The sequence below is a fragment of the Anabrus simplex genome, chromosome 2 (genome assembly GCF_040414725.1).
Source record: "Anabrus simplex isolate iqAnaSimp1 chromosome 2, ASM4041472v1, whole genome shotgun sequence".
Lineage (NCBI taxonomy): Eukaryota > Metazoa > Arthropoda > Insecta > Orthoptera > Tettigoniidae > Anabrus > Anabrus simplex.
This window is the reverse complement of record NC_090266.1, coordinates 380,421,944-380,437,565: the sequence shown is the minus strand read 5'-3', so window position 1 is coordinate 380,437,565 and position 15,622 is coordinate 380,421,944. Positions and strand designations below refer to the sequence as shown.

The following is a 15,622-nucleotide window of genomic DNA, read 5'->3' as shown; positions in this document are numbered from 1 at the left end:
CACATCAAAAGTAAAAGCACATCCTTGAATATTAAAGAAGCAATTGAAATTTACACTGTAGAAAAACTAACCAAACCTGTCTCAATGATCAAACATGTTTAAAAAATCCCCCCCCCCCCCCCTTTTGCCCTACTTAATTAACTTCTGAACAACATTTTACACTTCATGTATTAGAGGCTGTCTGACTTAAATGTCTAGAATATGGGTTTACGCAGCATCTTTTGCCGCTCAAGATGGTTTTTTAGTAACTTAACAAAATGACAGTAATTATTGTTCTACCTTATCAATACAATATGTTGTGTGCCTTAAGCAAGTTCACAGATTAGTAGTAGTACATGTTTTGTTGTATTATAAACATCATCAGCTACAGATGTCCTTGTTTAGGTAAAAACATGAAATGTGCAAGGACATAGTCTTCTGAAGATGATATGTCACAGTTTACGTAAGTTTTTTAAGTTTGTAGTTCGTAATTGTTTTTATGCCCCCTCTTTTACCTTCTCCCCCTTAGCTAATCATTACCTTTTTCCAATACTTGCAAGGTGGTCAAGTACCGTATGTTTTTAAGATCATCTTGAGAAGACTATGTCTTTGCACGTTCAATGCTTTTAACTAAACAAAGATATCTGTAGCTGATGATGTTTATAATAAAATGAAACATGTACTACTACTAATTTGTGAACTTGTTTAAGGCACACAACATATTGTGTCGATAAGGTGGAACAATAATTACTGTCAATTTGTGAAATTATGCTACATATCGATACGGATCATGAAGTTGATTAGTTTCAATGGTTTTTTTAGGTTATTATTTATCATTGAAAAATAATGTTTTAAAGGCACTCAATAATACAATTTCATACTTTTATTTCATCAAAATAATTAACTTGCATTTACTCCCTAATGCACAACAATACATCATAACATGAAGAATCAATGCCCCCTTCCCACTCCAGTGAACAGAATCATGGCTGACAACACTCCCCTACTTCTCCTGTATCCACAGAACAGAGTTCATTGCCCACAGAATGTTCCACTCACCCCTACTTAACTACCAAGACTGAGCAAGATCAGTGACTGCAGTCCAGACACAGTTGCTGAAGGTAACAGACAATTGTTTAGCAGCTTAGATAAGTACAGAAACATTTCTATAAATTAATAAGGTGACAGTTGATGACTACCACAATCATTATTTGTTAGGTATTACTTGTTCATAATATCAAGAACTCTGAATCATTGACAAGTTCACACACTGTAAACTATATTGTACATATATATACGCATGATTTAAGGAGATTTTACGGAATCTGATGATGTTCATGTAAAGAACAACATGTTATTCTTTGTTTAATAGTGTGTATTTCTGTACAGGTATGTTATAGTGTTATGTGTGTTAAAATAGTATTTTTGACAGACTAAAAAGTTTTAAAGTTACATCTTCTCGTAAAGTAAATGTGTTTAACAAATCATTATAAATTCTTTCCCTGCCCCCTTGCACTCTGTACTTTTGTCTCAGAAATGTTGATTAAAATAATTTAAATTAATTTATTCTTTTAATTAGGCTACTACATTACCGTATTAGTAAATAGGCTTTCATTGAACAAGGTGTGAACTTTCAACCCTCTTTGCTTCTCTTCTATTCTTGAACTACTCTCACCCATTGGCACTGTCCAAACTTAGCAAGGAAGCTTCTTACTAATCCTGTCAACTTATGTATGCATATGACTGAATGTTCTTACTGAGCAAACACATTATGTTCTTTCTGATTTCCTGAAAACAATATTATTATAGTTCTGTACATATACACATTTATCACATTTGCTGGAGAGTAAATAATAAAAATAGAATGTTAAATACTTATCTGTTTATGTTTGTAAGTTATATTATAAAATATCATGAGTACAATTTTAATTGGAAATATATTTTGTTTTCTTGTGTAATAGCTACAGATACTCCAAGACCATTCATTCAATGTCCAAGGGATCTGAAATATGACTTGCCACCACAGCAGAACACTGTACATGTCAGAATACCACAGCCAAAATCCAATATGGATTGGTGGAGGTAAGTTAATAAGATAAAACATGTTCTTTGAATAATGTAATTTAAATGTTTGTACCATTAATGTCTGTTCTACTTTTTGTATCTGTGATAGCACCAAATTTTATTTATCATCTGCATGAGACTAATTTTCATGCCACATTGTTCATTCAACCATGTACTGGATGCTCAATGTCTCTGTCATTGAAGCCAGACCAAATAATGATCGGCGGGATGTTTTACCATCTATAAAATATGAGGTGCTTCACAAGAGAGATCTGTTTGACAAAATTTTAAAACCACTGAAACCATCCTTTTATAAAATGAGAGAGCAGGAAGCCATTAGAAGTTTCTTTTTCTTCCTGACCTCCTTCCAATTTCTTGCGCTTGGCACTATGTGTGGATTAAGCCTAGTTCTATGGTCAGATACCCTTCCTGATGCCAACTGTGTATAATGTGTTTCTGTGGGGGTTGGTAGTGTTGTATGTAAATGTGTACTAAGACAAACACAAACATGCAGTCTCCGACCTAGAGGAATTGGCCAGATGTAGTCAAAATCCCCAGGCCAATTGAGAATCGAAAAGGTGGCCCCATGGACCAAAGACCACTGCACTGGCAATTCAACCAAGGAGCAGCTCAAAAGTATTAGAAGTAAATAATATAGCAAAAGCCCTCTCCATACAAGCCATGAGGGTCCTTGGAGGAGTGAAAAGTAAAGGCTTTTACTATACGTAACCTCAGCACTAACGAGGGGAACCCGCCAAGTGTAACAACCTGATTTCCCAAAAACTTCGCTCAGCGAAAGAAGGACCAAAATGAGTGAAAATATGTTTCGGCTTATCTGTAGACACTCGACCGTTTCCGAGAAAATGACGATCGAAGTTTCCGATGTGCTTAACGTGCCTTTTGGTGTGTAACAGGTTCAATGGACATGGTGGTGCAGTGGCTGTTGCCGCAGCTTCACACTCTTATGCCCCGTGTTCAAATCGTAATGATATATATATATTTTAGTATCATAGATCTACTGTACTTACATCCAATGATGATTGCTACACAAATGTTTCTTTTCAAGTTAGTGGATACAAGGGCATGTGTTGATTGTAAAATTACAACTATATATCAACTTCTGGTACTGAGCGAGTTGGCTGTGTGGTTAGGGGTGCGCAGCTGTGAGCTGGAAAGGACCTTCATTAATATTACTGAAGATTTCACGTATTGGCAATAATTTTGTGATAAATCATGCCTAACGGATCATTTTTCCAAAAACTGGCGCTTGCAATTGATCATGAATCAATGCGTAGATTTTTACTGAATCGGGTCTAGTCGTGACATCCCTTTGCTGTGCAATGAATGTAGAATAATTGATGTTTTAAAATTCATTTACCAGACAGAACATTAATAGACGAAAAAGGACAACAATATTTCAAAATACTGTACATTGAACAAAACCATTCATGTAGTAATCGTCAATGGACGAAAGTAAATGAATGAAAAAGAAAAAGAACAATTCATCAGAACATGGGACGCAAAAGTGTGAGGTCGCAGTGAAAGCCACTGTGCTACTGTATCGTTTGAACTTGCTGCACTCTAAATGGCGCGTAAAGCACGACAGAAACTTCGACTGTCATTTCCTCGGAAACGGTCGAGTGTCTACGGATAAACCAAAACACTTGTTCGCTTATTTTGACCCCTCTTTTACTGAGTGAAGTTTTTGGCAAATCAGATTGTTACAATTGGTGGGTTCTCCTCGTAAGTGGGATAAGCTGATCTATTCAAGGAATTAAGCTGGAACTCATTTTTGGTGTCAACTAAGTGAATCTCAGAGCCTCTCATAGCCCAATTAGATGGCCTCTCTCAAACTCTATTAGTTATTTGTACTTATATCTGATGCACCTTCTGATCATACCAATCATTTCTACTAAATATCATACATGTCATATCACAGACACTTTCTGTAGACTGTTTATTTAAACCTTAAGAAGAATGACTGACATATGTACACACAGTATTGCAGAAAACTTTTATTTGCATGTTTTCCATTACTGTAGATATTTACCAACTTCCCATGTTTACTGAATGTTTTGTTATGCGGTGCACACATTTTTAAATTTCTGTCAGTATGTTTTGTTTTATACTGATTTGTGATATTTATTTTTCTCATGAATTATGTTCCGTCTTCTAGGTATGTGGATTCTGTACCTACTTGGGGCAAGCAGTTGGAAGCTGAGCTCCCAGCAGGCACTACAAATGTTGTCTTTCAAGCTTATAGTCCAGTAGATAATACAACAGCATCTTGTACAGTTACCATATATGTACGGGGTAAGAAATTTATATTAATTTCTGATCAGTGAAACTAGAAATATTGTGTTATTATATTTTGTGTAGAAACACACCAAGATTTGCATTGAAACTGTTGAAATATTAACTATCATTGATAAAATATCAGGTAACAATATAATAGTAATTTCGACAGAAATAAAATATATTTTGCTTAAGGCTCTCATGACACACAATAATAGATATGACAGCTGTGGATTTTCCCCATGAGCAGGGAGATTAAAAAGTTATAACAAAATGGTTCATTGCCTTGTGTACTTAATTTGGCTCAGAGATCTTAGTGTATGGGTCTCTCTCTGGTAAGTTGGGATTCACCTTAAACAAATTATGCTAGTGACACTTTTGCCTGCTATCTTCCCGCATTCTTTGAAGTCCAACGGCGATGGGGTAAGGAAGGTAGGAGCAGGTTTCGGGTAAAACTGGGGGCTTCTAGTCTGAACCTGCATGTTGGCAGCAGATGTGTGATGGCCATCTTTCTGAGACCTTTGACTACTCAGGAATTTAATCCTGCATCTGTGCCTGGGCAGGCCTATTGAGGAGTACAACTGTCCAACCCACACACAGTGTGTAATTTCAGGAATCTAGCTGGCCAAAAAATCATATCTCGGAAACTAATGGACCGATTTACATAAAACTTAGTATATAACTGCTATTATTGGAGATGATTAAGTGTGTGGTCAACCAAGTACAAAGAACAAATTACTACTTCAGGAATAGAATTAGTAATCTTTGTAATTTTAATAATTTTTCCTTATAGCTTTCAGAAATTAAATGTATGTTAATACTGGGACATGCTGTTTAGAATGTTAAAAACAGATACAGGAATACATGTACTTGCCAAATAATTTATTCATTAGATGCAGTTACATCAGGATCGCTATTGTCACTGTCATTATCTCCTTCGGCAGAACCAGATACAGGAGGCTCAGACAGTAAGTTCAGCACTTCTCGTGAAAACGGAATCAACTTCCTCCTCCTTGATTTCCCTAAGCTGGTAATATAAGTGTCTGAGTATTTGTGTCTTTTTGGAAGGTTTCCTATTATTTTTATTCCTGGTCTCTTAGGCTTCCTTGGAGAGTTGTCCAATAGGTATAATACAGTGCCTAATGACCTCCTTTCCATGATCCAAGAGTTTGTGCAAAGTTACAGGCATGTAGTACGATTTTGTATTTTTGTAAGCACAATTGTATAGTTTCCTTTGCGTACATGCCAAATGTCACTTTATCAATGGCATTCCCACACGAAAGGGTTCCTACAATGGCACGTAGATGGTTTATTAAATTTATATCTACTCCAGTAATATCCGCAGAAGTGGAAGCCTCTCTTAAGGATCTTCTAGCGGTTTCCATCATTGGTATTGCCAGCACTTTGCTTGGGATATCAACCAATAGACGTGTTTGCTCCCTGAACTTCTGTAGTGAAGTCATCTACAGTATTTATTTATTGCGTGTGTATTTTAGGCTTTAAATCAGTGCATAAATGTATTGTGCTGAATGAGAGTTACTCAAAAAGCCTACGTGTGTGATTTATTTCTTTAACATTAATACTGTGATCTTTTGCAGTCATCTGAAGTATTTATTTATTGCGTCTGTTTTCTAGCTTTTGTCTGGATAAATTTATTAAATGCAATTAAATACATACCCTACCCCTCGAGCTCATAAAATTATTTGTCTATTTTCTCTCGCAATTTGCCTTATATTTCAGTGCTGAGGTTTCTTATGTGCCGTAGTTTATCTCTGATTCTGTACAAACCAAAAGTGGCCCCTGTAAACCCCACGTCCCCTTTAGTTCATAAAAGTAACTTGTAGCTTAGTTTCATCAGCCTTTTGTCTTGAACTTTCATACTGAATTTCACAAATTTATGTGATGGTGTTGAGCGGAGCCGTTCGATATGGCAACCCTGTTGTCATAAGAGCAATACTGTTTTCTTAACATGGAATGAGCTATAGTACTGGGAGTCTCATCTTGACATTGTTGTGATACACATCCTTCTGCAAGGCTCATTCTCTGCTCGAACCTACTTTTATTTTACTTCAGCAATTTGTCCCTTTTTCTACTATATTTTGTCCAGCGTGATCGAATTTTAGCACACAAAATACTGACAGATTTCCTTATTGACTTGGATATATCCTCAGAACAATCCTAAAAGCCTAAATGTTCAATTACAACATTCGCAATATCATCGTTCCACTTATATTCCCTGCTGTTCCTCAACAGCTCGAAAACAGACCTCCAGGTTACAGAGTACATGGCTTCTGAAAAAAAAAAAAAAAATTACTCTCATGGTCGCGCCTGGTCGCAGCAAAAAGTCACAGTTTTCTATTTTTAATAAAGTATAGAAAACTTATCCAAAAGGCTTCCATTGCGGAAATCAGAGGCAATCCATTTTGAAAGTCAGCTTAAATTTGTATAATTAGATAGTGCTTGGACATCATGTACCTGAACTTTAAGTGGATATTCCGGACAACAATATAGTCATTTTCAGAAAATGCTACATGTTATATAAAATACATACCTTTATCTAATATAATCACATTGCAAGCTAAAGAAATATTTAGTTCTGACGTCTTTACTGAGCCCTCACATAATAATAACTGCGCGCTCCCCTCGCCAGATTATGATGCCCTAACAGAGGAGAGCCACTTTAGGCCTTCGGTGAGATTAGATAATCAGACAGCGCGACTTTTCAGTACTTAATTACTGTACCCAAGAGTCTTATAAACACGACTAACAGAAAATGCGCACCAAAGACAAGGGTTGAAAATATTGTTTTTGGCCGGCTGGTTGCTAGAAATTACCCACTGTGCCACATAGGGAAGGCCCTAGAAAATGGGGCTGAACATCAGTAGTCACACTTCTTGCCTGGCTGGGCAGCCGCAACTGGCAAGTCACCCTCACTTGCAGTCATAAAGCTAATCAATCTGTTACAATTGGAACATGAAATATAAGAACACTCCTGAATATAAGTAATGGCAGTCCTGAAAGATGAACAGCACTTCTCACTCATGAGCTCGCTAAATTGGACATTGGCCGGGCTGAGTGGCTCAGATGGTTAAGGCGCTGGCCTTCTGGCTCCAACTTGGCAGGTTCGATCCTGGCTCAGTCCGGTGGTATTTGAAGGTGCTCAAATACGACAGCCTCGTGTCGGTAGATTTACTGGCACGTAAAAGAACTCCTGTGGGACTAAATTCCGGCACCTCGGCGTCTCCGAAGACCGTAAAAGCAGTTAGTGGGACGCAAAGCAAATAACATTATTATTATTATTAAATTGGACATTGATACTGCTGCTTTGAGTTAAACCAGATTGTCTGCTGGAGTTTGAATCAGGCTATACCATCTTTTGGAAAGGAAGGGGGGAAGGTGAGGCTCGTATGCAGGGTGTTGGACTTGCTGTGAAGACAAAGCTGGTTAATGCCTTCCAGCTCACTCCCACAGCTGTCAGTGAATGGCTTATGACTCTCTATATACCACTCACAGGGGATATTTCCATTGCTCTCATATCCTTGTATGCCCCCACTCTAGATGCTGGTGAAGATGTTAAGAACAAGTTTTATCACCAAGTGAATACACTCATCTGCAAAGTACCTCCTTAGGAGAGACTGTTATTTCTTGGTGATTTAAGTGCCAGACTTGGGAGTGATACTAAACTGTGGGAAAATGCACTGGGCAAACATTGGGATGTGCTGGGTCACTGCTTCATGGCTCATGTGCCAAACATGAACTGTTTGTCACCAGTACTCATTTCCAACTACCTAACTGTTTTAAGATCATGTCGATGCACTCATGCTCTAAGCTCTGACATGTTCTTGTCTATGTTGTCACCTGGCAGTGTGATAAGAAAGACATTCTGATTATCAAGAATGCAAGAAATATTGATGACTGCTGGACTGATCACAAACTTCTAATCTGCCGACTCAGAAACTCTTTCCACCGTGAACTGCCTCTGCATCGCTCAAGTCTGTTCAGAAGGAAGTTTGATATCCGTAAACATTCAGACCGATCCATTGCTACACAGTTCCAGAATACGATCTCCGAGCAGCTGGCATCCAACCCAACTATCACAAATGATGTGGAGCAAGAATGGTCAGCAATTTAAACTGTTCTCCTTGAGTCAACTGAGAAACAAGATGGGTTTGAGGACAACAATGCAGAAATTATGAGCCTCAGTGATTTCAAACAGCTAGCTCTTATATCCCTTCAGCAAGATCAATCCTACAGCTTGAAGAGCACCCATTTTCAAGATCTTTAACATAAATGCCAGACTCGAATCAGGGAAATGAAGAAAAACTGGTGGCAACGGAGAGCTCAAGAACTTCAAGGTTATCCATTGCTGTGAAATATATATATAGGGATTAAAGAAGTATTAGGACCTATTCGTTCTTCAGTAGTAACTCCGAAATCAACCGACAATGGTACCACCTTTATTGATGGCATTGACATCCTGGAGAACTGGTAACAGCACTTCTCCACTCTTTTAAATTTCTTCCACAGCTGAGGACTTCCTCTGAGATGTGCCACAACAGCCACCATAGTCATGGATGGCAATGTCACCAACATACCATGAATTCTGTGAGGCTCTTATCAAATTGAAACCCAGAAAGGCACCTGGACCTGACAACATTCCATTGGAGCCTATTCAAGGGGGAGGCTTTTCCTTAAAGATAAGACTGTTCACACTAATCCTTTTAATCTGGAAAACTCAGCATGCACCTGGTAACCTGAAGAATGCTACTATAATCAGCATATTCAAGAAAGGTGATTGCAGTATATGTGGCAACTATCATGGTATATCTCTGCTGTCCAAACTTGTTGTAAGGATTCTGCTTAGATGTCTCCAGGTTGTCTCTGAAAATAGTCTCCCTGAGTCTCATTGTGGTTTCCATGTCTCAAGAGGCACAATTGACATGGTCTTCTGTGCAAGGCAACTGCAAGAAAAATGCAGAGAACAACAGCAACCTTTCTACTTAGTGTTTTATGATTTGGAAAAAGCCTTTGACTCTGTCCTGAGGCCTGCTATGTGGGCAGTGTTGAGACACTTTGGTTATCCTGAATGCATTGTTTACCGGGTGAGTTGGCCGTGCGGTTAGAGGCGCGCAGCTGTGAGCTTGCATCCAGAGATAGTGGGTTCGAATCCCACTGTCGGCAACCCTGAATGTGGTTTTCCGTGGTTTCCCATTTTCACACCAGGCAAATGCTGGAACTATACCTTAATAAAGGCCACGGCCGCTTCCTACCAACTCCTAGGCCTTTCCTATCCCATCATCGCTATAAGACCTATCTGTGTTGGTGTGATGTAAAACCACTAGCAAAAACAAATGCATTGTTGGCCTGGTTCAATTACTCCATTATTGTATGTCTGATCATGCTTTCCATCAGAAATAAGTTATCTGTGATTATTTTTCCTATCACACTTGAACTGAAGCAAGTGTGTGTACTTGCTCCACTGCTCTTTGCTCTGTACATGGCTGCTTTGTTTTATGATTCATCATGTACCAACACCTCTGGTATTGATTTAACTCCTTCGCTCTCTACCCAAGTACGTACTCGGGGTTCCCATTACCGCCTCATCGTGTCAGCCCGATTACGTACTCAGGCTTACATAGCTTTGCCTTGATTGCTTTGATTATAAATGAAAACGAATGCAAATGCTATCTGTTGCACACTGTTAGAATCATAAAGATAATTATTCTCTATGCAATAGCACCGCTCTAAATATTTATTCTCCTTGCATTGCCAAACTAGAGGCAAAAGAATGATGCTAGCCACTGTTTGTTTAAACTATGGCTTCCTCATTGCGTGATGTTTGCTAAATGATGATATTGAAAGAATTGTATCGTTATAATGATTTATGTAGTGAAAGTGAGAGTTCAAGTGAACCTAGTGATGATGAAATTATCAATCGTGATAAAGACGGCAGTGGTATTCTCAGTGTTGCTTTACCGGCAACAAGTGGTGGTGACGGGACTTCACACTACCGTAAATTTCTCAAATTTGTAGATTCTGTTCCTGTTAGCCTCTATGTGTTAAAAGCTTTCAGTATTTTAATAAAACATGAGATATGTTTTATATTATCTTTCCATGAATCTACAGAACTCAACAATTTTTTAACTGGACACACTCTCAGCGCACTTTGAGTCGAGTTTGTGAGACTCTACCGTATTTCAAAAATCTGAACCATGAAGGACTTACTGGGCATTGAAAGGAAATCCTGAAGGGTTTACAAATGAAACAGAACCTCTTAGAAGTGAAAAAATGTCAACTTTTACTTCTGGTGTGAAAATAAAAATAAAATTTAAGTTGTGGTCACCATGATCTCCTATTTATTGCAAATGTTTCATCATAGTTACAGTGCTAACTCAAGAAAATGAAGGAAACATCAATTAGTGCCATAATATTACTGAAAATGTCTGCCACAGTTGCATAATGGAACATTTGGAAAAAGTAGGAATTCGAGTGGACCATGGCTCAAACAGAACGATTTTACTTCTGTTCTGAGAAATTGTTACGCTTCTTTAAACATAAGATGATTTGTCTCCCAGAAGCTTAATTATGGTACGTAACAGGAAAATGAGTAAAATTGCTATATTCTTTATTTCAAGGCCATAGAATTTACTTTTTTGCTTTCAGATTTAGAGAGTCCAGTGATGTCCAACTGCCCAGAATCATTTGATGTTCAGCTGGGGCCAGGAGAGAAATCTCGTGTAATCACCTGGAATGAGCCTGTATTTAGAGACAACGTAGGAGTTACGCAAGTGTATAAATCAAAGGTAACATTTTGTTTACTCACATTTCTAAAGATAGGCATGTTAGATGGTTAGCACAGTTGGTTAGGCACTCCATTAGCTTCATGTGGCCCCTCCACCAAAGCCAGTGATGGGCTATGCATCCTCAAATATGTTCATTCCTGTACTAGCCTTAATCACTTCAATGGCCAGGCTGAGTGGCTCAGACAGTTGAGGCGTTGGCCTTCTGACCCTAACTTGGCAGCTTTGATCCTGGCTCATTCCGGTGGTATATGAAGCTATTCAAATACATCAGCCTCATGTCAGTAGATATACTGTCATGTAAAAGATCTCCTGTGGGACTAAATTCCGGCACCCCATCATCTCTGAAGACCATAAAAGTATTTAGTGAGATATAAAGCCAATAACATTGTTATAGTCTCTTCAATGCTAATAACCTTCGGCAAACATTCACATGTGTTTAATCAACAATTATTCTCACTACTCAAGAACCTTGTTTATCTGGATTAAGTGGGACTGGAACTGATCTGGATTATCAAAAATCTGGATAATCCAGAAAAAACTAAAAAACAAATAGAGAACATGTTATATAATCTATTAACATAAGTTGTACAGTAATACCCTTTTTCAATTGTACAAAAAAATGTATTTTTCTTACATTAACGACTCTGCTTTATGCACTTAAATAATGTGGGAGTTTTTTCCATCTTACATTTGTATAGTGTTTGCACCCAGCATGATCACAAAGATGTTTAAAGCCCAGATTCATCGGCATTATGTATCTGATCTGTCGTTAAGTTTCCGGAGCAAATAATGTCCTGAAATTCCTTATTGGAACTGTCAGCAGCGATTTTATCCCCTAAAAACTTTCACTAGTCACTGAAAGCTGGCGTATGCCATGACGAGCTTTCCACCTTTCCAACCAACACCGACTAGCTGTGAAGTTAGGACCTCTGTTTGCTAGCTTGCTGTTTAAACTAAGTGCCTTTTCTTGTAAAATCGGCCCTGAAATTGGAACACCATGCTCACTTTTTTTCGCTAAATGGCACGAATAATGCATCATTTAGAGATTAATTTCTAGCTTTCTTTACTGTGACACGAGTCTCTAAACTATCTTTCATCATCATTTTAAAAGAGAAGTCTTCAATTCCTTTTTGGTTTTTCTTCCAATCAGACACAATTGGAAGTCCCTACGCCATAGTCTACAGCAATATTTTTCAAAAGTTCTCCTTTGTCCAGCCTGTTTAATGCTTCTAACTTTTTGTCCATGGAAACAACCACTTTCTTCTGTTTTGAAGCCATTTAACGCTCACTCAAACAATACAATACTGTACTGTACAACGTGATGTTAATCTTCAGCTTCTGATATGGTCTCTCACAGACTACTGGATGTGATGACTCATTCCCTTCCACTTTTATCGTCTTAAGCAATCACACAGTAGGTCATTATTGAGCAATGATGTGAACCCAGAGATAACAACGTCTGCAGGAGTGGATGAGTGTCATAGACTCCATGTCAGCAGGACCGCCATTAAAAAGTGATTGATGAAGTGACTAAACATTGTTTACCGAGCAGCGTAGCTCTGTGTGCTGAGGCACGTTAGTAGTGCGTTGGATTCAGAAGAGCATGGGTTCGAATCGCACCTTGGCTGTCCTGGGAATGGTTTTCCATGGTTTCTCATTCTCAGATCCAGGCAAATGCCAGGACGGTACCTTTGATAGACCATGGCTGAAATACTTCCAATTCCTGTCCTGAACTATCCTCGGTGGAAAAGTCATTCAAGAAGAGTCGACCCCGTAAAAGAAACATTGTACAAGTAAAAATAAATTTTTATTATTTTTGATCTGGATAAACCAGAGATCTGGATTAATGTAGGCTGGATAAACGAGGTTCTTGTGTACTTTCATATCATTTATGTCCAGTATATTCTGATGTCCACTCAGCTGTCACTTCCGTACAACAAAGTTCACCTGACACTGACTTCTTTCTCATAAAATACTGTTGATTGCAACTGTAAACTGCCTGCATTGGCTTCATTCATTTCCCCTCTTTCCCTCACTATATTACCATCCTGCCCAATTTCTCTCTGGTAATACACTGCTAGAATAAAACATGCAACATCCTCAAGGACTGTGTTCATTGGCACCAGGGTATAATATGTGCATACTAAGGGATTTGTTGTGTTAGTGATTCATTTGTCATGGACATTGGTGATCAGATGGCTCTCAGGAGGCCTGTCCGTGCGCACTCTGTTTTGACTCTGCAGGCAGTAACTGTGCTGAGGTTAGAGGTAAACAGTTTTTGCAACATTCATTCTCTTGGTTCATTTGAACTGAACAGCATTATGAACCTGCGGGAAGCTGGATGGACGTATTGACGGATTGCTGCACACGTTGGATACAATGTATCGGTGGGGTCTTGTTGCTTTCAACAGTGGTCTCTGGAAAGTTCCCACACCCATAAACCAGTCTCCGGATGTCTGCGTAGTACAAAATCACGTTTAGATCGGCGCATTGTGTGAGCAGCGGTGGCCGACCGAACATTATCCAGGAACGAAATCCGGTCACATGTTGCACCTGCTGTGTCACCAAGGACTATTGGGAACCGTCTGCATTCGCCCACGATATCCAGGTCACATCCTAGGCTTAATGGTGTGGGGTGCCCATCAGTTACAACTCGTGGTCACAGTTGGTGTTTTTGCAGGGTAATGTAACCAGTGCCCACTACATTACACAGGTTGTTATCCTTGTGCTACTGCCATTTCTTCGACGTGAAGGTGATGTGCTTTTTCAGCAGGACACTGCACGTCCACATACAGCTGCCATGACACAACATGCCCTATGCGGTGTACAACAACTGCCCTGGCCAGCAGGATAACAGAATCTCTCGGCATTTTAACATGTATTGGACATGATGAAGTGGGAACTTACGTGTTCTCCAGAGCCTGCTTCATCTGTGGTGTCAGGAAAAACTGCAATCACTTGGTTCATTATTTCCAGAAATTTCTAAACTCTGAACCTGTTGAGGAAAGATTGTTGTTTGGAGAACACCTTTATAAAATGAGGAATTTGCTCTCACCGAATAAAGAAGAAATAAATGATACCATTAAGAAATCACATAACAACAAAGCCCCAGGGAAGGACTCAATTAATGCAGATGTGCTGCTGAAAATATGCTGAATAAGGTAGAGACCTGTTACCCATATTTGCGAGACAGAAGAAGTCCCAAGTGATAGGAAGGATGCAGTCATTCACCCACTGCACAAAAACAGGAGAATAGCCAATATCCCAACTACAGAAGTATCTCCCTTCTTCCTATAACATTCAAAGTCCCTTCAAAAGCCTTGCAATATAGACTTGGATCATGTTTAGACAAACAGATAGGTGAATATCATGCAGGGGCATTCATGTGCAGATCAAATATATATCCTAAAATCAATTAGAAAACAGAAGAGGATACAGGGTTGGCTGTAAGAACTCTATAGACATCACTGTAAACCATCCAGACACATATCACGGCAGCTGAGGATATGCCTGTGTCCACCAATACCACATCCAGCGGGGTAGAATAGCAGGATCTGTCATTGCAGTATCCCTTGCGATGTCTACCATTACAACATGAACATCATCAAGCATATTTGAACTTCTGCCAAGAATGAGCATCATAGCAACTTGTGGATTGAGGAAAAGTGGTGTTTAGTGTGAAGTGCGGTTGTATGGATATTGACGAATGCGGAATTCAAGTCTGGAGACATCCTGGTCAGTGCAGTCATCCATGCTTGATTGCTGAGCAGCTTACTGCCCTAACAAGAAATGTCATGGTGTGGGGAGCCAGATCTTACGATTCCCACTCCCCACAGGTGTTAATTGAAGGTACCTTGACGGCACGGCAATACGTCCAGGAAATTCTGCAACCATGTGTGCTTTCCTTCCTGGTGTAGTTCAACAACCTCATTTTCCAGCAGTTTAATGCCAAGCCTCACACAGCATAGGTATCTCTGATCTGCTTTCTTGATATCAACATGCTTCCTTGGCCAGCAAGTTCTCCAGACCTCTCTCCATGTAGAAAATTTAGGACCAGATTGGATGGCAGCTTTGGTCAGCAGCAACCAACAGCAGATTTGGAAGGTCAGTTGTGCCAACAGTAGTAAGATTCTCCTAGGAGAATATCCAAAGTCTATATATCTCCATGCTTAATCGCATTGCTGCTTGTTGGGTGGTCGAACACTATACCAAGTATATCCTTCAATTTGTATGGTATGTATGTATGTATGTATGTATGTATGCATACATGCTTTCTATATGCTGTCATGTCCTGGGCCTATACCCACTTATGTGCCCCTGCAATGGGTCCTGCATGGTATGTAATTTTTTTTTCTTCGCAAATTAGAAAATGAAACTCTTACTAGGTTATGTCATCATCATCAGCTTGCCTCAATATAACAATTTTGTTTATTCAATGTATAAAATAACTGTTACACACAAGCCGCTCAATAGAAGCCTGC

At 39.1% G+C, this 15,622-nt stretch overlaps 1 protein-coding gene across 1 annotated transcript in view; it reads left to right on the top strand.

The window, feature by feature from the left end:
* The window catches only part of LOC136863557 (fibrillin-2), a 618,768-nt gene that overhangs the window by 565,217 nt on the left and 37,929 nt on the right, over window positions 1–15,622 (top strand). Inside the window, exons 14-16 of the mRNA XM_067139937.2 lie at window positions 1,941–2,061; window positions 4,220–4,356; window positions 11,002–11,141. Of these exons, the coding sequence (XP_066996038.2) occupies window positions 1,941–2,061; window positions 4,220–4,356; window positions 11,002–11,141 (398 nt within the window). The remainder of the gene's footprint in view (window positions 1–1,940; window positions 2,062–4,219; window positions 4,357–11,001; window positions 11,142–15,622) is intronic.